The sequence below is a fragment of the Gallus gallus genome, chromosome 6 (genome assembly GCF_016699485.2).
Source record: "Gallus gallus isolate bGalGal1 chromosome 6, bGalGal1.mat.broiler.GRCg7b, whole genome shotgun sequence".
Taxonomy (NCBI): Eukaryota; Metazoa; Chordata; class Aves; order Galliformes; family Phasianidae; genus Gallus; species Gallus gallus.
In genome coordinates, this window is record NC_052537.1 from 31,691,369 (window position 1) to 31,715,534 (window position 24,166).

The following is a 24,166-nucleotide window of genomic DNA, read 5'->3' on the forward strand; positions in this document are numbered from 1 at the left end:
AGAATCACCAAGGTTGGAAAAGACCCACAAGATCATCCAGTCCAGCTGTCCATCTACCACCCATAGTTCTCACTAAACCATGTCCCTCAACACAACGTCTAAACGCTCCTTGAACACCTCCAGGATTGGTGACTACACCACCTCCCTGGGCAGCCCATATGAAAGCTTAATTCTACCCATTCCTTCTCATAAGAATATAAACGTAATACTGATCTATACAGAGGTTCAGTCTATGAATCAGAAGTGAAGAGCCCATTGCTTATCACTGTCTGAGATTCAGTGCTCCAGGAATTCTTTCGAAGATCAGGAAAAAAGGGGCAAATTAAATATTTATTTTTAGAGGCTGTACGCTGCGAAAGCTTTGGCGTAAAGAGCCAAATCAACTGAATTTCAAATCAAGTGCTCCTTCTTAAACACACTAGTTTCCAATAAACTGTTTCACAAGCAAACATTGCGAGTGTAACAGCAAATAATGATGCCCATGGAACAATGGGATCTTTCATACCGTCCAATATATTTGGCATGCGGCAAACATCTACTGGGAATTTATTCACTGAGGCTACGCTGGCAGCACACTACAAAGCAGCAGTCTTATTTGACTTGTGGCAAAAGTGCATTTGTATTGCAGTTATTAAATTATTCCATGGCTATGTACTGTCGTTTTCAAAAGACCTAGGAATGGTTTAACTTTCTGCTTCTACTTGTAAATTACAGTAGATTGTACAAATTACTATTCTATCCATTCTAGAGAAAACTTTTAAAGTTTCTCACCCTATCCTAAATAAGCTCTAATTCCATCTCCCTCACCTCTTCATTTGGGTACAAAAACAGCAAGCAAGATCTCTCTTTAATAGAAACCTTACACCATCTTCCAAAACTTATTACAGCTGCCTTCAGTATAAAATGAAACCTTAGAGAATGTTATTTAAAATGTTTTTTAGAAGTCAGTAGGCCTCATGTTTCATTTCTGCACATCAGGGTTTGATTTCCTTTGTGACCTTACTTGCTGCCCTTAAACAAACCAGAGAACGAGGCCTGAAACATCTTGGAAAAGTTCCCACTATGGCAGCACCAACACACGAAATGTGTTTAGTTTATCCTGATAGCCATCAACGATTTAATCTTTTATCGATGACTGTCAAATGTTTCCTCTACCAAAATAGAAGAGGCCAAGAAAAGAAGCAAAAGCAAAGTTCTTATATTCGTATCCCGAATTCCTTGAAAAATTAAAGAGGGTATGCATATGTATAGGTAAAACGTTTGCGAAATTTCTGCTCTGAGGGTATGTGTGCTAAAAAACAAACTTCAGTTAGCCTCCAACATGCAGAGCCATGTCTAGTATTCATTCAGCTCCCTTGCCTCAGAAGAAGAGAGTGCTCCTGTCTGCGCACAAGAAACACAGAGGACCATAAATATCACAGTGCTCATTCAGAGGGGTTTCATGTCAATCCTGGAATCCATGGGCCACAAGAAATGACGTGCGTGTTGGGGAAAGTAACAAAATGCAGACGGAACTTCCACTAATGACTAAGTTCTGTACAGTATCATTGCTTGGAAACGGTCACTCCAGGATGTTATCCCGTCTTTGCTATTTCTTATCAAACTACATACATTAAAAGATTTTGCTTAGGTACTGTCACAAACCATATTCATAAATCTCACATCACTTTTTCACATTTAAAATACAAGCCTTACGTTTGTAAGCAGTTATCACCACTCAAATAACTGGTTATGCTAGTATTATATGGAATATCATTTTCTTTTTTATTAAATACTAGCATAAGAGTTAAAGATGCTTCCTCAAATATCTTACAAGCTGGTGAAACCAATGCTACATAATGTACTAATTACAGTTAGGACTATCACTAAACTATAGCGAACTCTGTATATCCCTAGTTATTTCACTCAAACAACACTTTCATATCGACTAAGCTGGCAATCAAGCTTGCAACTCTGATAACCTACAGGTCTCAATAAGGCCCTTCGTTCATTGTTGTTGAATTGAATCAGAACCTCAAGAAATAAATCTTTGCAATCTGGCTACTTAAAATGTAGCGTTCCATTCTCACTGCTAACACAACCTTTCAAAAATAAGTCAACAGCTTATGTTACAGTACAGAAGATTGCCCCCAAAGATTACCTGCCTTCAAGCATACTAAACACTACATTATGAAGACCATAAAAAGTAGTAGATACAAGTTCTGTTACCATAAATATTAGTTACTTAGTCAACTACATGTAGATCTACAAGTTTTTTCATAGATATGCCCTGCTTGCTTAAGCAGACTTTTTTGGTTCTACTAAAGCATTATGGATGTTTAAAAAGGAAGAATATTTTCTGTATGTTGATCTGAAAGCAGGTCAAACTAAATCATTGTGTATAAATCTCTGTAGGTTATCTTTCATATACTCATAGAATGGCTTGGGCTGGAAGGGACCTAGAGGGAAAGCGTGCTTAATTCCGGGTCCCACCTTAAAAGAAGACAGCAGTTTGTTTTCCCCAATTTGCAGTGTTGCTTCAAAATGAGAACAGCTCCGTTCGGGGAGACAGCTATCTACAGATAGCAGTGAAACTGGTTGTTCATTTAAGGAATATCAAATTCAAGGCTACAAGCATCTAACTAAAGTCTACACCACCATAAAAGCATCCAGGGCTTAAATATTTCTGCTCAAAATTGCTTGAGCAGTTCTGATAGCTTATCTATCAGCAAACAGAGTTGCTATCGGAAAAGACAACGGACAAAGAGAGCTGCCCAATGGCTCAGAAGAAACTCTCATTTAGTCTGTTAATGTTAAAACTTCAGAATGCCTTTCTCCAAGACAGGAAACTGTAAAGAATGCAAGGTAGCTGGAAAATTCCACGTTTCCTAAAAATGGGCACAAGTGGACTCCTGAAGATAGGTGGTAAGGAGCAAATCCTGCCACCAGCTGTGCAGGGAAGCCAGCCTGGAAGCAACTGCCTGGAACCTGTACGCTTCCCAAGCAGCTCCTGAGAACTGGCCCTTTCAGCAATTTAAGGCCCTTGGACAAGTGGTTCCTACAGAAGGTCACCTCTCTCCAGTGTTTGGCTTCATCTCCTCCAGTATTTTTGCTGACCCACAGCAACTAATGGAGAGGGAAATCGAAGAGGTGAGAGGCAGGAATGTCATGATGCAAGGACATGAGATGAAGATGCCAAGAGATGAAGGCGGTCGATAGGGGTCAGAAGACAAATTTTACAGCCAACAGTGACCAGAAGACCTGATCTCACCACTGGTCTTAGCATCTAGGAGGTGCAGGAATGAAAAAATACAGAAGAGAGGCTGCTCGCTGAGCATGCCAGCTGAAGGAAGATGTAGGACAGGGCTTACTGCTGCCAGAGGCCGGGGAGAGCCTATTGTGACTGAAAGAGTGCCACTGCCGCTCCTGGAGTGTGCTGGCAGGGAAAGGAGACAATAACCCCGGAAGCAGTGAGCTCCAGGTCCCATCTAGAGGCCAAGTCTCCTTAGCAACCTGGCTGTATCGAGGGCTGAGAAGAGCTCTGGCAATTGTCTATCCAAGCCTCCCTGCCACCCCAGGACAGACAGTTCAGGACCTTTCATGGGAGCTAAAAGCCAGAACCAAAGCCCATTGAAGTCAGGGGAAGAGCTCACATGGATTTCAATGGGCTTTGGATAAGGCATTTGATTCATTTCAGAAGAAAAAAAAATGGAAACTATTTATTTTTTCCTTTTGAATGTGCTTGTTTCCTCTCCTTGCAAGCGTGTGATTTAAGTGCAAGCTAAGAAAATAAAAGCTGAATAGCAAATGCAAGAGTTCTGGGGACAATGGAGAGATCCTCAATTAAAAGGGGAAAATACAACTAGAAGTAAGCTTTTCATTAGACAAACACGTTTACCAAAGCCTTTATCATCAGTCTGGAAATGCTACCTGACTCCTAAGGAATCATCTTGACAGCTGACGCTGTGAAGCTACAGAGAGCTCCAATGATGCCTCTAAGCGTGGCATCAGTAACCATTCTGGATCCATAGACCTCAGTAGAGATTCTGTATATTCAGTCACTGTGCAACATCTGTTGCTTTGAAAATGTTCATGATCTGTAAATTACAGGACTCTAAAAACATCCTACAGTCTTTTAGGCTAGGCAGTAATCATGTGCCCTTGCCATGGCTTTCGCTTAGCACCTCAAACTTGCAGGACTGACTCTTTAGCCTTAAAAAAAAAATAATAATAATAAAGCACAGCCTTTTCCATCATATACTTGGACTGAAATATTTCAGTGTGTAGGGACTTTTACTGGGCTGACCACAGGCTGCAATCACTACCAGTTTGGGCTGAATATCAACCATTAAGAGATGAATGCTTAATCCCTCACATTAAATGAGGAAAGCTCTACCAGTAGAACAGCCTATTCTGGCTGACAGTCAATGAACTGGTTTGGAAGGAGAGACACAACAGCCAGTGTCCTTCATGAAAGATCCTACCTACACAAACTGCTAATCTGGCCCTAGTCCACAAGCACTCAGAGGCTGGATTAATTATTGCTTTCTGAATTAGAGAGCTCCATTGAGGAGAGTTCCAGAGGCAGCCAAGGCATGAGGAACTGCCACTCAGGTTTCCCTATAAACACAGCCTTATCCAAGTTCATACAAAGGATCTGCCTTGAAATTACACTTGCTTTCCATACCCCTAGGTGGAGTGGCATAGGAGGGGTCTAACCAAACAGATGTCAGAGTCCCCAGAGGAATTTCCTCCTTCAAGGTAGCTTTCTGCACATGGGCCAAGCCAAACCTTCACTTCCCTTCTTCAGAAATATGCAATTGCTTGTGGGGGCTGTACTCTACGAAAGGCTGGAAGGCAAACACTACTAAGCCCACTAGTTGTTCAGTAGTGTGTAGGAGTAAGGCTGGGTGCTGGCTGCTCTTGCAGAAGATCAGAAACAACTGAGCAGGTGCAGGCAAAATGCCTCTGCTAATTAATGTCATACACGCTATATACGTGAGCCAGGAGCTGAGCAGCTTCTACCAGCTGCATGTCAGTTTGGTTTCCCTTCTGCCTAATATGAAGCACTGCTTGTTGTTTATAGCCAATTCAGAAGTGCTGCTGAACTGTCATGTTCTATTTACACGTACATACATACACACCCCTCAATCCACCACCTCTGAGACAATTTATGCACACCAAGGTATCACCCGCAGCGCATCAGGGACAATGCTCCTTTCTCAAGCTCTCTGCAAAACCATGAGAAGCTTTAAAAGGCTATCAGGAGTAACAGATCACTGTCATTAAATGTTGAGAGATAACGACCATCCCTGGCAAGAGCTCTTGATAAAGAGCAGGAGCCTTCAGACTGACAAGCAGAACAGCCCGCAGATCAGACCAGCAATACCAGTGCTGATGAAATCATGCTTTGCAAATTTTGGCACCTTTTACCAATAGGTACTAGCCAACAAGTTCTCGTGCTGTCCAACATTCCTGTGCAGCATGAGTCTCCATATATCAGCATTTCCTGTGCTCCCCAGAGAGGTGGTCTCAGTGGCCAGGAGCTCTGAGAGGTGTCAGGGCTCCCAGCGCTCACACGGGAACCTGCAAGGCCTAGAGGAGCAGTGGGCCATGGGGAGGGCAGTGAGGCAGCTGACATCCACAACTACATTCTAATCTTCTCTCCTCCAATTCAGGAGTCTTTTGTATAAACGTGAGGCATTTCTTTCTGCAGATATTTTGTCACAAGCATCAAAAGCAGGCAGCCTGCTTTGATGCACATGCATCAAAAGCATTTACCATTCCATCCAACCTCCCCATGCCATCGAAACCCTCCTGCTAACCAAGATCAGTCAAGTACAAGGCAGTGCCTTTTTAAATCTTTGCAGAAATGAATCATATATTCAAACTTTGTCCTTGGCTTCACCACCTTCACCTCCAATTGGAAGTAATGGCACTGTTATTACAGCAGGCAAAGCTCCCACTTATGTTCTCCCATCTGTCTCTTTGGACAGCTCTACAGTAGAGCTTTAGCTTGTGGTCTCAAACACATTTTAACTAAAATTCATCTTTGCCTAACACCTTTATAGCATCAGTTCATCTGCACACCTCTTCTCACATGGCAGCAAGCCGAGGAAGAGAAAGCTGCAACAAGATTGAATGAGTTGTTCAATGCAAAGCCTGTTCTTGTCAATGAGAACAGCAGAAAAATCACAATCAGAACTACCTAAAACTATCCATTAAGCCCATATGTATACTGGGGGATTAAATGAGACAGGAAAATGTCCAGAAAGCCAAGGCCTATGACACAAAACCATCAGGGCTTTAGGACCAGTTTGTCCTTAAAGGAAAACGCAGCTGTCAGAATCACATCATGTGGGTTTCACTGGCATCTGTGGAGCAGAAGAAGTCATAGGCACAAAGTTTTTCAGCGCTAACCCTGGAGCTTGCAATACCTCTGACACAGCACATGCATAAGTAAAAGCCTCATGCATGTCTAAACAAAGAGGGGAGAGGCCTTACTTTGGTGAGAGAAAAACATGGTGAACAGAACAAAGAAGAGCTGAAATTTTCACTGAAATTCTTTCCAGTGCACCCTAATAAAAAAAGACGACTAGAGATAATGAGAAACAACTTGCAGCTCCTTGCAGACAAGTGGTAGCATTTTATTGCTCTGTCCATTTCCAGAGACTGCATTAATTTTTGCACACAGAGACTTCATCCTTCCTACTGTCCACAGCTCCCAGCACTCGGCCGCTTCACCAAACCACAGCGACAGCACCGGCATCCAGCACAACTGGGCTTCCCACCAGGCTCTACCCAAGGTTTGCCATCCAAATATCATCTCTCCCACAGAAGATTACATACGTGCCATCATATTTCTAGTAATTCAGGTTAATCCAGGTAAAGTTTTCCAGACACACGCAACAGCTTTAACGAGAAACGCTTTGTCTGGTCATGCATGGACACAAAGTTTGTGCTCCAAAACCAGAAAGCTTTTCTCTCTCATTTTCTACAGTTATTAGTCACACTTCTATGCCTGTTCTTCTGATTGGGATTACACATACCCTAATGGAGGGCCTCCTTCAAATGCAAAATCAGCACAGCTATTTCCTCCCCTTTGACCATCTATCAGATGCTTACAGTGACCAAATGTATTAACTTGTCAATACAGAACATATGAACAAATTACAATCTATTGCTTTGATCACCTGCTTTACAATGGTGACTGTAAACTAAAAAAAACATACACATTTTAACCTTTCAGAAGCATCTTGTAAGAATGGTAAAAACTGGTCAATATTGAGTTTGTTATTCAAACTCTGACAGTATCCATATTTTCCCTTCCATGAACGCAGCCAAATTTCAGCATATTCATGCAGCCTTTTAAATAGTAATACGAAATAATAATCATAGCATTTTACATTTACAGAGTAGTTCAACACCCAAAAGTGCTTAACAAACTACTATTTTTAATGTGGTTTTTACATCATAATTAAATTATATATCACTCGGTTTTTATGTTTAAATGGAGCAACTGCTGCTGAAGCTGCACCATGGGAACGGGCGGAATCCAACAATGACCAAATTAATTTAAATCCAGAAAACTCATAAAATACAGCCACCTCTGGATTCCAAGTTACACAGGGGTTGGCACAGCAGTGAGGGGACACCCACGTCAAAGCTGTCAGGATAACCTTTTCTCTAATAGCCACAGAATGACATATCTCACTGATTTGTCCACATTTCAGAAGTCCTGGATGTCTCACCCTCTTACCTCACTCCAGTACCTGTCCTTCAAGGTCTTTACTTTCCTGCACTGTAAAGCTCTCAAAAGACCCCACACCCTTATACTGGAGCATCTTCCCAGCCCCACTGCACTCAACCTCACCTTGCTACAACCCCTGACATCTAACTGCTCCAACCCACTGTTCAGCTCCATCCCTGTCCTCTTCTGCCACTTCTACATCTCTTTTAATCCTAGTTTGACCCCCAAAACCTATGATGCTTTTGTCCCTGGAAAACACTCACCCCCAGGGGTGAGGATCCCAGCTAAAATCTGTGGCTGTGGGATTATCTGCAGGCACAGACATGGCTCTCAATGCGTGCCAACTGCATGCTGAACAACACAACAGTCTGCTTAGCATCTTCGGGCAACTCCTGCAAATCCCTGCTTGTATTTCCACAAGTGTGATACTGCATGAATTAGGAGGCATGATTAAAAATGATAATAAAAGGGCTGAAACAATATCCTGTTCATCATTCATCAAAAGGAAGAGAAATGCCTGCCTTGGGGCTGTAATAAGACAGAAAGTGGGACAGGGAGACCAGTCCTCCCCCAGCAGGCTCTGCAGGAAGCACTCCAAACATGACAAATGCAGCGTTCACTCAGCAGATGAAGTAATGACACCAGTATTTGTCCATAAAGTGTAATTTAGCCAGACTACCCCAATGAAATCAGAAGCTTCAGTGCTATAAAACTAGGGCTTGGGAATATTTTTGCCTTATTAAGAAAGAAGAGAGGGACCCCTAAGCCTTCCTTTTCCTTCAGCTAAACCATCACACTGCAGCCTTTGTTTTTGGGAGCAAACTGCACAGCCTCCAGCACTGAACAATCTGTATAATTTCTTCTCAGGTGTGCGCACCTTGCCAAAAGCCAAGTGCCAGGTGTAAAGTCCACACTCAGCCTTATCAGTACACAAAATAAAGTCTTCTTCCCTCTCGGCCTAACCAAACACCTGAGGGCAGGCATCAGCAGGGATAACTGCATGCTTGCAGCCCGTCTCATCATGCCACAGGCCGCAGGCACCTGGGTGAGGATGTCAAGCCAAAGCTTGTCCCCACGAGGAGCATCAACAACTACAAATCCAGCTGCCAGAAGCACAAGTTTGGGCTTGGTCGCAATACCTACATTTAACTCCTGCCAGGCAAGAGTGATGCAACGCAGGAGACACGCGTTCAGTTCAGCTGCTGTCAGTTCTGGTCGTATGTAACCTGGCTGCTAAAAATAATTCTGTGGAAATTAAGGAACATTCTGTTGTTATGTCAAACTAATTCTGAATTTCACTCTGACCAAACAAGCCGTGGTGAAAACAAATAACAATGCATGTGTTTTTATGAATTCAGGAATGGCAAAGTGGAAACATGTCGTTAAAACAAACCATGTCCATTCCATGCTCACAGCGAGAGACTATAAGAGCACAGGAAAACCCAAAAATAAAGCTGACTAGAAACAAAAGCAAAGGTTTTTTTTTTTTTTCCTTGTGCCTAAACAAAAGGAAATATAAACAATGAACAAGCATCAAGAGCAAAAAGAAGATTCCATTTTAATGAGATTATGTTTGTTTAACAACACGCTGTAAAAAGCATGAGTAAAACTCACCCCAACGCCCTCTAAACCTCCAAGGGTTCAGAATACAAGCGCTTTTCTGCACAACCATCAGTAAAAGCACTCATATGTAGAATTTCTGGGGCACAAGGTTTAAGCTGAGAGCCATCTGAAATGCCTCTAGACCTCATTCCTTAACGATGTGAGCCAAAGGCGTGGCTAGCATGCAAACTAGAAGCTCAAGGTAAAGTTAAACTTGTTGCAAAAGGACTTTTAAATGTATATATATGCACATTTGTGACAAGTTATGTTCACTTTTATAGTAAACAGCAGGGTCTTCTTACTCCACATTCCTGGGAGATGTGTCGTGCCATGGCAGCTGCTCGTAAGACCCCGTAAATGAGGTAATGTGCAGAACTTCATCCGAAACCAAAACGAGGTTTGTTTCCCTGGATGATGACATTAAATAGGACAGGAATGGCTACCTGCACTATGCACGGTACAGGCTAAGCCTTTTTTTGCTGTTAAAATATAAATTCAATTAGTTACTTCCACGCTTAAGCAGAACTGCCTCTGCTGAAATTGTACTCCAACGATAATTGCAATCCAACAGTGATCTAATTATGTATGAGTCTCAGTGGCTGCAATCCCACGTTGCTCCCTACAACCCGGATTCACTACAGTACAACTCATAAGTGAAAACCACCGTTTTCAAGCACTCTCCCTTAAGACCGTATGACTTTATATATGTTTAATGAGAATGGAGTCAGTCTATTAGCAGGCTTGCTATAAAACTGTGAGTTTCTACCTGTCGTTAAACACAAAAGAATTGAAAGGCACTTGAGTTGCATGTAGAAAGCAGCTGATGGGCTGACCTGAACAAGGGAAAGTACATTCTTTTAATTAAGGTGTTAGAGGAGGATTCGAAGTACCAGCCTTCATGTTTTGCTCTGCCACCAGCTTCCTGTGTGACCCAGGGCAAGAAATTTCATTGCTCCACAGCTGGTTTTCACATCTATAAAGCAGACAGTGACATTCCCTTCTCCCAGTCTCTGCATTTAGGTTGTGAGCAATTACGGCGTGCTGGCATGCTGCTTTGGGCAACAAATCGCTGATATTAATTGAAGCCCCTGGGTTGCACTCCAATAAATAGCTGGAGACTGCTCCTCTTCCTTTCCAACAGCATTTTGCACGGTCACCATTAGCCACTGATGCCATCAGCACAGCTGCAGCCCTGAGTCCCTGCCTGGAGACAGGAAGGGCGAGGAGCAGGGGCCCTTGAGGGTGTCCCAAACACTTCAAGAATGACCTCGTTCAGCACAGAACATCCTGCCCAACTTCACTGCATGGTTTCCCCCTAACGCTGTCAATGCGGACAAGTATTTGGTGTTGCACAGAGAGCTGCCGACAATTCACTGCTTTATTTTTCAGTATTTTCTAACTCGCATTGTAAAAAATCCAGCACAAGCGCTTTGCCAAGTTTGTAAATTTGAACGAGACCATCTGAGCAGAGTTGACTGTTTTAAAAGGGTTCTTGCAAGTAATTACAAGGTAAAAACGAGAATAATTCACACCTACATTTGCACTTGAAAAACTTCTCAGCCCTGCTGGCTCCAGGCTTTTAATTGTCGAAAGAGTTCAAGGTTTGGAAAATTATTGGCATCAAGTCATACTGGATATTCCTAACTAGCATTGTGTCATTACTTGGCAGGATTTTTGCTGGGATACTTCCCAAATCTGTGACATAATCAGAGGGTTCTCCACGTTACTCCATATAGTCAGACTCTTGTGTTCATATAATACATTACCATGTTTAATACCATTTGCTATTACTTACACTTAATCAACTCTGGAATCAGTTAAACCATGTAGGAAAAGCAATTTCAGAGGCTTTCAACTGACAGTTTTCCACATACAACCTGGCCTAAAATTATGACCTGAAGCTTGTAAGATGTTGTCTACATGTGCAATAGCCTCTAAACAAACACCCGTAACTCTCTACAGCAATATGGGAATGGAAAACTCATAAAAAGGGGGGAAAAAAGAGAAAAAAAGGAAAAAATAATAAACATCATCCAGAAAATTAGCTTCTGTAGAACTGTCTTAACTAGAAAACTGTCAGAGTTTCCCCTTCTGGCCTGTTGTAATTTACTGCTTCAACAGTTTCTTGCCCAACCTCCACAATTATCACAAGCTTTCAGCAACACAGAAATGGCTGAGCTCTCTAGCATCAATGCCCCTTTCAGCTTAAAGCCCCAGTACAGAATCTCTTGAGAGACTGTCAGTAAATTCAACACACAGTATTAGTTATCTTAGGGCATACAATCCTACACGAATGTTTTCGAATTAAACTGACAACGATACCCTTTCACACACCAAAACAAATGCAAAAAGGGAACGAAGTGATGAAGTGTGCTGAGTTCCACAACGCTGACTTTGATCTGCAGAAGTGACTTTGGCTTTCCCATCTCTGAGAAGTATCACAAAAGGGTGAATTTTCCCCCAAGGAAAATCAAGTGTCCTTTGGGTGCCATGAGCTGCGTACCCAGCACCCCAGGTCAGCAGTTGCTTTTGAAGAACTTGACCTCGCTATTTACATTTGTGCCTCTCTATAGGAAAGGAACAGACATTTCACTAAGTGACATCATCTTTATTGCCATTCCACTCATTCACACAAGTCACTATAATTTACTGCCAGGAAAAATAAATGTCTGCACAATACTCCTCAATGTAAGCCATTCAAAAAAGCTCTAAGGGAGAGAGGAGGTGAGAGGACTTCTGACAAATATTTGCTCAAGTGACTGCATCATCCATGAACACATTTGCTACAAAGAAACGGGTGAAGAAAATTATGGTCACCTTGAAGCATGCCAGGCTGGGATTGGGGCAGCAACAAGGAAAAGGAACAGGGGAAAGAAGGGGAATTTTTGATCAGTTTCTTTTGAGCAAGGAAAAATTCCAGTATTGCAAAAGAGGCTTCTTTTCTCTCATGCAGCTTTAAGCAGAAACAAAGTTGAATCAATCTAGACTTCCAAAATGATTAAGAAAATAGCTAAATAATTTCTACAGAACCTCCAAAAGTCCCCAGGTGCTCATCCTGCCCCCTGTGATGCCAGGCAGGGTGAGCAGCATGCAGTGCACCATGCACTGCCTGCACCAGCAGCCACTGCTGCTGCACCCTCAGCAAATGGTGTCTAAACAAACATTCAGGCAAAAATGGCTTTGTCAGCCACTTGGTTCACTGTACAGAAGCTGTGCTGTGGCTTCAGACTGACAGCATCCTCATCACAAAATTCCCTTCTTCCTCTCCTGCTGCATAAAGGCTAAACCTTCAGATCTGGGAGTTTCTGCACATTTAAGTGGTCCTAAACAACGCAAGGGATGCATTTTTATTCATGTAAAAATAATCAACAGACAGAAATTAAAACTTTGTCCTGCACTGGCCAAATGCACTGAAACTTACATTAAGATTCACCCTAGAAAACAAGTTGGGCTGCCAGTCACCAGCCAGAAATAGCTTCCAATAATAACATTCATTTTTAATTTCAGTACAGACTGAAATTAGTTTATTCCCAGAGCTTACAACACTCAGATAGCCCCATGAGCTGGGGAGAGCAAAGCCCACTCAGACACACTTCAGAAACAGCAGTTCAGACCTCCAAAGGTACCGCTACCAAGCTCTGTTACAACAGCCAAACTGATTATTTTGGATAGCAACCTCTGCAGATTCAATACAACTATTCCTCTGCAACCTCTGCAACTCAATACAACTATTAGTAACACTAATACTTAAAACTGCATTAGTATTTATTATTTACTCTTTACAGTAAGCTTGTGGATGTATTGCAACAACGTGCAATTACCAAGTGCTTCCCTGCACAGATACTACAGCTTTGCCAAGATGTAGATAGATTAGTCCTACAGACACAGTGAAGACAGATAATATATTAAGTTATGCAAGAGTTGTTTATACAGTGAATTCTTTTCTTCCAGCTACCATGCAATTATCATCAGAATTAAGTAAAATCTATCAGCTTAGTTCTAAATGTCTTTATAAAGAAACGTGGCCAGTAATTAACAGCATCCTCACGTGTTTGACAGAGCATTACTTACCGACAACATCGAGATGGTAAGTGTGGTTGATGGAGCCATACTGGTTTTCCACGATGCACGTGTAATTTCCTTTGTCGGATGGGACTACGCTCTCCATGATGAGACTCCAGTGCTGGTTGCGGACCTGGAGGGTTGTAAACAGAAACTGAGAACTTCCCCAGCACAGCATCCCCCTCTCCCCCTCCAAAACAATTGTTCTGCAATCTTTTGGAGGCCGTGTTCAAAATTAGTCTCCCCTGTGTTCACCAAGACTTGGAAATACTTAATTCACACCTGATCAGGTACAGCATGGCTGCAGCAGTGGAAGCTTTCACGTACTCCATTATAAACACACCCTCAGCCCTAATTTGAGCACTTCAGCCTTCAGTGCACATCCAGTTCTATCAGGCTTAAAACAGCGGCACCAATTAGCAGCAGTTGTCTTATCAGGTTTACCTCTCAATCTACTCCAACATGAATTCACACCCTCCAGATATTACCCATCTGTCTCCAAACAATCATCTGATAATATTAACTACCCACGAGCAACATGGGATGGATATGATCCCCTAACATCCAAGACTGCGTTGTGGTCTGATAGCTCAATTATACAGCCCGTGTTTTGGAGAAACAAAGTGCAGAAGGGCAGTGCCTGGGCTGCCTCCCAGGGACCCAAGGAATCACACCTAATGCTATAGGGTACCACAGCGGGAAGAAATGGTGTCACCTCCCAAAAAAATGCCTGAAAAGAAAACCCTCGCTGAAATAGAATACAAGGATATGCACTTATTCCACACAATCCTTGGGCGTGATGCATTAAAGGTGCTCATGCTGCTCCCATTTGAATTCAAAAGGAGTGCTAGCACTGGCCTCACAGAAAATAGGATCCAGCCCAATACCAGAAGGATACTGAGCCATCTTGTACATATATGTATTCTCTGCATCATAAATTAGGGACCAGAATGACCTCTTGCTGGCTATCCATTACTCCCTTGTTTCAGAATTACCCTTCTGACAAAGCGCTCACCAACCTTAACATCATGTAGGTGTAATGTACAGCTTTTAAACCACAAAGTACACGTTTTAGCAAATAGAATAAGACATGGTCTGGTACAGTAATTTTAATCATCCAAATTGAAAGTAGTAATTCAATGCAGTACACCAGAAAAATTTATTGACCATTCAGCAGCACTTCCAGTAACTATACGTTCTTGAAAGATCATTACAACCACAGGTCTGAAACCCTGCTCCTTGCTCTGCTGTTCTGTAGGTCCTTACCCAGCAGGAAGGGGCTACTGCCAACAGCGTAAGTAAAAATGCCTTCAGTCCAAAGCTTAGGAGTCCTGACTGGCCATGTGGGCTTGGAAAAGGAAATAAAATGCAGGTGATCCCCCAGCAGCTGGTGGAGGGCATGGATGCTAACCATAGCATTGCCGGGTGTGTGCTAACAAGACCCCAAGACCTCCAGCCCAAAATTACAGCCCCTCTCCCCAGCTCCCCCTTTTGGTGCTATGCATCGAAACAATATATTGGTGTTTGGTTTTTTTGTTTGTTTCTTTCTTTCTTTTCCCATAGCATCAGGAGCTTAGAAATAAGTTTAACAAGATAGAAACAGTTCACTGATTGAATAATGAGATAATAGAATACTAAGTCAGCATTTGCTCAGAAAGAATTACTGTAGAACACTGGTAAATCAATATTTTACTAACTTATGAGTTGTTTCAGGTGAGACGTGATCAAAGTTAAGTGATTTTTTTTTTTTTGCCATTACATGTTACAAATTTATAAATTCAGAATTAGAACAAGAGCTTTTAACTTATTTGATCACAAAACAGAAAGGGCAGAACAGAACTTCCAGAGAAGTTAAAACAAAAAAGGTAACAAGCTGTGAGTAATTAACTGATAGGAAAACACAAGAAGTTGAGTAGCATTCAAAAAGAAAGTATCTTACTTTTAGTAACTGCGTATATTACATGGAAATATTGGAAACTATTTGTGTAATTTCCCGTCTTGCAATGCCAGTAAGTAGTAATTCAGCAAATCCAACGAGTCGCAAGTGATGTTTTTATATAAAAAAACTAAAGTCTCTTTAGTTTAAGCTAAACAACTGCTGTGAAAGCCCAAAGCATTTATGACAGATTATCATAGTACTGGATTTATGTTGTGAATCTGGATTCAACTAGATTTGGCTTTGGCTGACTGCTTTCTGTTCACAAGTGCAGCACTGCAAAGCCCAGCTGAATGCATCTGCCAGGGATGAGGGCAGCTTCTCCCAGCAAAGACTCCCAAACTGAACCCCTCATTCTGAATCATACAATGACTTGTGTTGGAAGACACACTAAAGCCCACCCTGTTCCAAGCCTGTGCTGTAGGGGCAGCTGAAGCTGGCCAGTGCCCCATCCGTGGCCTTAGCCTGATCACTACCAGACTGTAAAAAGCTTCCTTTAAGTACTGAAAGACCACTGAAAAATCAGGTATTGACACTTCTAGCAAATCACTGAGATGCTTTTTTGGGCAATCTTCTCCATAACATTTTCAACCAATCCCTTCAAATAGTCTCTCCAAATAATTTAATTTTTAAACTAAATCACCAATGTGAAATATACACAGCTATCTCTTAAACATAACTTGGTGGTGAGCAAACCTAACTGGAATCAAAATGCAGTGGGTAAGGAGATTGTCATACAAATACTTTGCTTTTCGCTTATGCAATAATTGTGGACAATTGTTTAACTTTAATAATAAAATAATCTCAGTAACTAGATCCACGATTACAAGTTTCCATCTAGCAGTAAACAAAAATAGTACAAATGGGTCAATATTAAATGAATTTCAAAGAAAAAAGGTCAGAAACCGAAATCCATTTCCCCACAAAATCTGCACAGTTCAGTCAAACAAGTATTGCTCAGGGAATGAGAACAAGTACAGAATATCCACAGATAAGCCACAGGTTTCTGTACTTCCTAAGGAGTCAGCATTCTTTCCTTTACTCCATATGTACAGGACTGAATTTAAATGCAGAAAAGACCACTGTAGAGATGAAGCTTATCAAATGGCATATGTGAAAACACACACCTGTTAATACTTAAACAGTGTCCACTGATAGAAGTACATTTACTTTCCGGGTGGTGTATAGAAAAGTGAAGGCTGCTGTATTCTCACAAGGAGGGTTTAGAGCATTCACTCTAAAAATATCATAAAATACCTTAAAGCACACAAGCAAGAATCACTACTCGAGGGAGGCATTAAAAAAAAGGTGTTTAGAAATTCAATAACCAATCCTCTTCTCCTTACTGCAGGTATGCTCTGAAAAACAGAAGGGTCAATTTTGAATTTCACCACCCAGAATTAGTCATGGTGGAGGAATTTCACACTGGGAGCTATCTTGGCCAGTGCATACACCTTTCCTGCTAGCCTGCCTGAATGCAAATTGACTCAAGACATTCCCCAGTTGGAGGGACAAAGTGCTACAGGCTGCTATCTGATCGCGATACAGAGCATACAAAGAAGAGATAGCATGGCTCAAAGCAGCAGGAGAGAGGTGGCTGGAGGATTACTGGAGAACTTCACTTCTCCCTTCCCTTTCTTTGTTCTTAAAGCCCCTTCCAAAAGGAAGCATTAAGTCAACTGGGCATGGCAGACATGGCCACACTTGCTTCATGCTATTCTATTTGCTCAAAGTATTTTTGTGTATGAAGATCAATAGCAGAAGCACTTTATATTTTGCAATGCCTAGGCTTAAGGCAAGCTGGTGTACAAGAAATATTATGGGCTGCTGTTAAAGCTGGCTGTACATGGGCCAGTACAGGAGGACTGACTCCTCTCTGAGTTTTCCTTTGCAGAAAATGCAGTTTAGAGCTGATGAGAAGATGCAATTCTCCTTATTCCCCAGTCATTTTGAGCAAGCCTGCGGTGACCTCAGCCTCTCCAACAAATAAAGGACACAGTGTCCAGCAGCTCTGGAGACCTCATTCTTTAGGAGTCATCCACTGAAAATGTTCCCACCTTAAAAGCACACCAAAAGAATCTAGAATATACTTGGACTTGGTAAGCAGAATGACAATGATAAGTAAATGCTTCCAGACCATTTTAAAGCTGATGTATTTATGAGCAAGAAGAAAGCCTAAAACCCACAGCTGCGTGCCCTCTTTTTTTTCCTTTACACTGAAGAGATGTAAGAAGTTTTATGATTTAGAATTATAGGAGGTATATACTTCACTTATCCAGCTGGCTATAGAAATAGGCATCTGTAGTTTCTTTCCAGAGCACATACGTACCTAGGAAATTGTACACATTTAATATACATGACCAAAAGTTTAATTTGTGCCGCTTTATGTGTGTCTACCATAGAGTAGGAATGAGCTCACCCAGGTCTGTCACTCAAGCCAGCAGCAGCAGTGGGGATTTAGCCCTTTACAGACCACTCTCCCAAAGCAGACAGGTATCTGACAAGGCATCAACTCTCTTTCATGGTTTTCAAGTGTGATATCTGCATTTCATCTTCCTGACATGCAGAGTGTACAAACAACATCTCAGCCTGTACTGAACTGGTTACTATTATTTTCCAAGGCAGGATTGAAGGTTTTTTTTAATTGGATCTTTATTTTTTTAAATAAGCACTGTGAGAAAGGTGAAAACCACTGAACTGTGGCCAATTCGTTAACACTCCACAGTACTATGAAAGGCAGAAGGTGCTGCCAGGTGTACACTCATAAGCAACAGCAATTTATGGTGTAAGCAAATAGATGGAAAAGTCTACTTGGATAATTAGTGTTCACGCAGGGAGATTTTCTGGGCTTCGCTCTCTGCTAACACAAACGTTGGAAAAACTGACACTTTCTACAGTAAATCTAGTTAGAGAGGAAAGGAGGCTACAGCTTGTCCTCCTCTGTACCGGAAAACATTTTTTGTAACGAGCAGGATCCGAGTCAACAGCACACAAAGCAACATCCACGCTCGCTCCATCCAGGCACCGCAAAGCTCAGCACACGGTCCACGAAGTGATGGCTGCAGGTTGCTCTGGGCTCCTCCGCAGCACATTGCAGCTTACAACCATGGTGCAAAGTGAGCCAAACTCAGGAACTTCTCATCTCGTACCTCTGATATGAGGTTCCAGGCGTGCGGTCAGAAAGCCCATAAAAGAGATCAGGGTGGCTCAGAAATCTGGCGTAAGACAGCACAGTGCCTGCGTGAACTCAACCTGGCATCCAAGCCTTGAGTTCCCATTCCCTGGGATAAGATGACCCCATTCTGACTTCTGACCTGACCTAGGCAGATACCTGGAGGTTAAAGGTCTGTGCACTAAGTCAGAGAACAAGCTGGCCTTCCCAAACCACTCTCATAATCAGTAACCACTGGCTTCGAATGAGACATCTAATCTGAAGCTATTTAAAATTCAAACAAACCCTTCCAAGTAATTGTTGCTTTCCCTCAAACTCTACTTCCCATTTCAGTTTCACAGGCCATAAACTCTATAGAAAATAATAACTTTTGACTTCCGACCCTTCTGTTATCAAACTGCCTATAATCACCGCTGTGGATGGTCATGGCTTTAACAATTCAGGTGAAAATGAATGAAGCAAAATCTTCAGATCTTACTGCATTTTGCAGTGTCAGTCTTTAGTTTGCCAAATAAGTCTTTGTAAACAAACTTTAGTTGCACTGGCATTGAATGTTAGGAAAAAAAAGTTAGAACTACAGCTCAGTAACAGCCAAAGAAACCACCTACCCTTTCTCAGAAGAAAACAATTATTATTTTTTTGCTTCTAAATTTTATTAGAGGCCATTGAAAGATTTTCTGTTGACTTCAGCAGGTTGTTGTTGTTGTTTTTTGTTTCAGCATTGCTCAAGAACAGAAATTGCAAAATAACTTAACGAGACCTTACCTTATAGCCGCCAATACGATGTTCTTGTTTAAACTCTTTCCCATTTTTCAGCCATCTCATGGTTGGTGTTGGGTTTCCCATGGCTGGGCAACGAAACTTGACAGTGTTTGCTGCTGGCACTGCGTGTAACCTTTTCTCCATTTTGTCTGTGTGTGTCCAATAGGGCGCCCCTGTTGCAAGGAGAAACATCCAGGAACGTCAGTGTTTGGCACCCAACCTCCCTTTCCAGCCCCTTCCATGGATGGAAGCTGCATTTGTTTTAGTGGGGACAGTGTGTTCTAGGAAGGGTACAGGACTGGAAATCATCTGCTGCAAGCGCTGATCAGAGTTTTGCAAACAGCTCAGTCTGCAGCCTTGAATATATGATTTATGAGAAAATTCCAATAATTAACCACAGATATTCCTCGCTTTGTGGATGTTGAGTAAGACAGAGGGACCAAGCTTTCAGCAGATTCCGCTGATCAGGATCCCCATCTGAGTTACTGCAAGTACTCAGCAAACCCCAGTTAAGTAAGAAGCTGGACAAAGGCAGAACTGTTTGAAGCCTCAGCCTTAATCTTCTCCCCATCTGAAAGGGGATAAGCACAGCTATCTGCCTAAAGCCTGCTAAAGTTCACAGAGCAACACGGCAAAGCTGACTGTGCTGTTGAGAAGCCATTAAAATCTATCTGTAAATGGAATATATTTCCAAAATCTTAACCAAAGAGGAGAGTGCATCAGCAAGAGTTTGTCATTTAGTGCCCACCAGCACAGAGAAGCATGGAAACATCAATCCTCTGTCATGTACTAGAGTGGCAAACACTGCACAACAGAACACACATCTACCCATCTTCTTTTACCCAGTACATTTTTACCCAAAACACCCAGGATCAGCCCATGCTCTGGACCCACATGCCACTTTGGTTACGTTGCACAGCGCTTTCCTGACACGGCTTTGGTTATATCCCCATTAGAGCTGAAAAAAAGTTAAGTATTCAAGATCTGTTTAACGCTAGGAAACATTAATTTATTTTACAATGGCATTTTCCCGAAGCAAATCAGATTAGTGTGGAATTTTGAGGACTAGAGGGGTCCAGAAAAAGAACTCTATTTCTCTCAACCCTGTTTCATTTCCTTCATTAGCAGCCTTACACTCCACTATAAATAAACTCTTCCGTTCCTCAAATATTTATAGCAGCTCTTACAATCAGTGTAAACTCAGAAATCCTGCCGCCCCCCTCCCTAAATAAAAATACAGCTGGATAGAAAATACAGAAATAAATCCTTTAACAACATCTCTTTCTGTATAAAGAAAACATTCCAAAAGCAAGTCTTAAAATGATGCTAAGAACGATAAGTGATTTTTTTTTTTTTTTTTTTTTTTGCCTGAAGTGGCAATTAGAGTCAAAACTAATGAAGTAGAAAAGCAAAGCAAATTTGTGCATGTAATCAAAACATAAAATCAGGTAACTATTGGAAATGTAACTAGCACACTAAGAAATTGTTACACAGGCTAAAGTGAATTTGAAATGCAAGGAAAATTACTGCTAATGTTATTTGCTAAAACCAGGATCACATTCAACCAACAGAAGAGTTTAAACAAAGCCAACCAAAGGAATTACGTACTACACGCAAAGACCAAATTACATCAGGCCTGTATGCGGCGAGGGCAGAATTACAGGTTGGTGCTGATATGTTACAAGGATATTTCCCCTGGATGGATAAATACATCTCACAGGGCAACGTAACGTGACCGATATCAGGTTATCGTATCCACATAGTCAACTGTAGCAGGTCAGAGCCTCAATCATTCAAACTGATCATATTGCCATCTCAGAGACCAGCAAAAAAAAAAGACAGAGCTGTTGGGAAGGATCCAGAGGAGGCCATGAGGCTGATCAGAGGGCTGGAACCCCTCTGCTACGGAGAAAGGTTGAGGGAGCTGGGCTTGTTCAGCCTGGAGAAGGCTGCAGCATGACACCATTGTGGCTTTCCAGCACCTAAAGGGGTCTACAGGAGCAGCGCACGTAGTGACAGGACATGGGGTAATGACTTCAAACTAAAACAAGGTAGATTTAGGGAAGCAGTGGACGTCCCATCCCTGGAGGTGTTCAAAGCCAGGCTGGATGGGGCTTTGGGCAGACTAGTGGGAGGTGTCTCTGCCCTGCAAGGGCTTGTAACTAGGTGGCCTTTAAAGCCCCTCCAACCCAAACCATTAATTGATTTATGCCCCAAATAGGCACCTCTGACTCAGAAGCTCTGCAGCAATCATAGCCCCTGCTCATCGCATCCATGCCATGCATTTGCATGTGTCCATAGCACTGATGGCTCAGGAAGCACCCATAGGCAAGCAGGAGCTCTAAGCTCAAGCTCCACAACCCCTCCAAGGCAGCAGTGCCCTGCAGCCCGCACCCAGCTCAATGGGAAGCTCTCCGTGGGGCACAACTGAGGATTGAGGCATGGGAGCAGGTCAGCATTCAATCACCAATGAGCAGATCCTACAACAAGGCTGCCTCATGCAGCCATGTTTTTATAAAAGTATTCCACACAAATACCAGCTTGTATTGCATTACAGTGCAGCTCATCCCATGGTTGTCTTTCATACAATTCCCTTGTTCCCATATCCTTGAAAAATCTCCTATAAAGAAGTGCCCAGATAATCCTCATGTGCAAGAAATACACAGGAAAGAAACACTTTACTCCATGGAAAAGGTGGGAACAGAGAACAGGCCGGGAGGATGCTGGCAGGAATGAAGAAAAGCAGCCACAGAGGAAGGCAGGGAGGGAGGGAGGGATGGAGGGAAACTCCAGGATAGGAGCAAGGGATGTGCTTGGAAAGCTTTCCCTCACACAAGCCTCACATCAGCATAACCCTGTAGAGCTCCTGAATTACTGGGAACTCTGAGAAAAACATGCAGACATCACATGCTGAAATCACTGTCAGAACATGTAGGATACCCTGCCATTTTTCACTAGGTACCAGCAATGCTTATTGGCAGCTCACCAGCACATTTAAGGAAAACAAGAAAGGCAGCAATATCCACAAACTGTAACACTCACACTCCTTTCATGGTTTCTTACAGCAATGCATGGTCTTTCTCTCCATAGAGAAACTTAACAAAACCTAAAAGCACATTTCTGCTTGTTTTGAGAGCAAATCCATCTTAAAACAAAGAATAAATGTAGCGTACCAGCACAGACCAGCACAGGCTGACCCCTTACAGACCATCTCCGTGACATGCCACCCTGCTAACAGGACATGGGACACATCTCTGGGAGAAGCTCCCACTAACAACCAGTGCCAGCCCCACAGGCAGCAGCAGCAAGCAGCAGGGGAAGGAGTGGGAATTCCTGATCGCTTTTAGAGCTCTCATTAGCGAAGAAAATATCCTGCTGACCCTCACTGCACTCTGCTGCAAATACATTACATCTAATCAGGCAAATCTCCTGCATGTGAAATTGAAATTAGACAGCCCAGGGGACCACTTCAGAACCTCTTGATTATTTTTTTTCTCTCTGATTACACCTAATACAAAGAAATAGAGGAGTAGTCCATTCCAAGCCTGCCCAAGGAGCACCTTGAGCCATTCAGTGCACCTGGAATGACCACATCAAGTCACCCTGAGCTTTTCAGTGCAATTGTATTTGACCTTTAATTAAAAAACACTTCTAGGCAGCATCCAATTTTTGCTGCTCCCTTGAGCGGGTTTCCACTCTGCAGGATCTGATGAATTTGAACCTTGTTTTATCCTTTCCGAAACTCTTCAAGGCATGAAAAGCACAGCATGTGGATTACATTTAGATACTTTTTGTTCTTAGTGCCAATTTACCATTGCTTGGCCCAGAAGAATTTGTTTAAAGGATGATAAGGGAAAAAAAAGCCATAAACTTCCCATCGACTGACCAGAGCTGAAGGCAGAACAGAAGCATCCTCAGGGTTGCCCCGTGGTCCCCAGCAAACTACTGCTGGCAGGTCTCGGTGCAACCCCAATGTCAGTGCAGCCTTGTCAGGACTATAAGAAGACTTTGAAGTTAGGGCTACCTCTCAAAATCCCAATGATGACAAGGCAACAAGCACCAACAAAGAGCTACTGCCACTAAGAACTGATGGAGGACAGCCCTTAAGTTTTGTGATAGGAAGTCTAGGCCTACGCCCATGGAGATGGCCCTCTGGCACCAGGCTGAGGCACCTCACTAAGGGCAGAGCTCAGCATCCAACACAGTCGTTTTATGGACAGAGAGGGCTGGTGTCGCAGTGGAACAAGCCCTGCACCTTCCCTGTGAGCACTAATCACTTCAACAAAAACTGGAAGTAATAAAAAGCTATTCAGGATGCAGTCTGGAACAAATCTACCACGTTGTTTTGTTTCTCAGGCAGTTAAGATATCTGCCAGCCTAGGAGGACACCGAACGCAGTGTGAAATCTGCTATGCATGCCTTTTACTTAAAAATACACACAAGCCAAATGGCTGAATGAATGCACACGTGTGCAACACAAGTGCCCTCGTCTCCTGAGAGCAGGCTGCTGCTCCAGCTCCTGAGCACCTACACCTCAGTCCTCCAGGAGCAGTTGTGTTCTCAGGGCAGCCTTGAAGCATAGGCCGGATTTCCTCCTCAATCCCTCCGCCTGCATTTGAAAACCTTGGCCTCAGTAAATACATTTGTAACAGAGGCAAAGAAAAATTCTTAAAAAGCTTAAAAGAGCACTTTGACTAGTAAATAAAACAGTTCTAAAAGGTTTGCTTTGGGTTTAAATATGCAGGAATGAGGATGCCGAGGTTCAGCTTCCCTTGGAAGGCACTGCAGCCATTTCCTGCCTCATCACATTATAATTAACATGCCAAGACAGCTGGACTTTATCAGAATTGTTTCATCAAAAAAGCAACAACCTTTGAAGACCGTGGCCTTTTGTTTCCATCAC

General features: G+C 42.6%; 1 protein-coding gene across 46 annotated transcripts in view; it reads right to left on the reverse strand.

Annotated features, from left to right (window-relative positions):
- The window catches only part of FGFR2 (fibroblast growth factor receptor 2), a 100,912-nt gene that overhangs the window by 31,517 nt on the left and 45,229 nt on the right, over positions 1-24,166 (reverse strand). For all 46 annotated transcript variants that reach the window (XM_046942750.1, XM_046942741.1, XM_046942740.1 and 43 more), the window contains 2 exons: positions 19,267-19,436; positions 13,403-13,526 (listed from right to left, as the gene is read on the reverse strand). In XM_046942750.1, the coding sequence (XP_046798706.1) occupies positions 13,403-13,526; positions 19,267-19,436 (294 nt within the window). The remainder of the gene's footprint in view (positions 1-13,402; positions 13,527-19,266; positions 19,437-24,166) is intronic.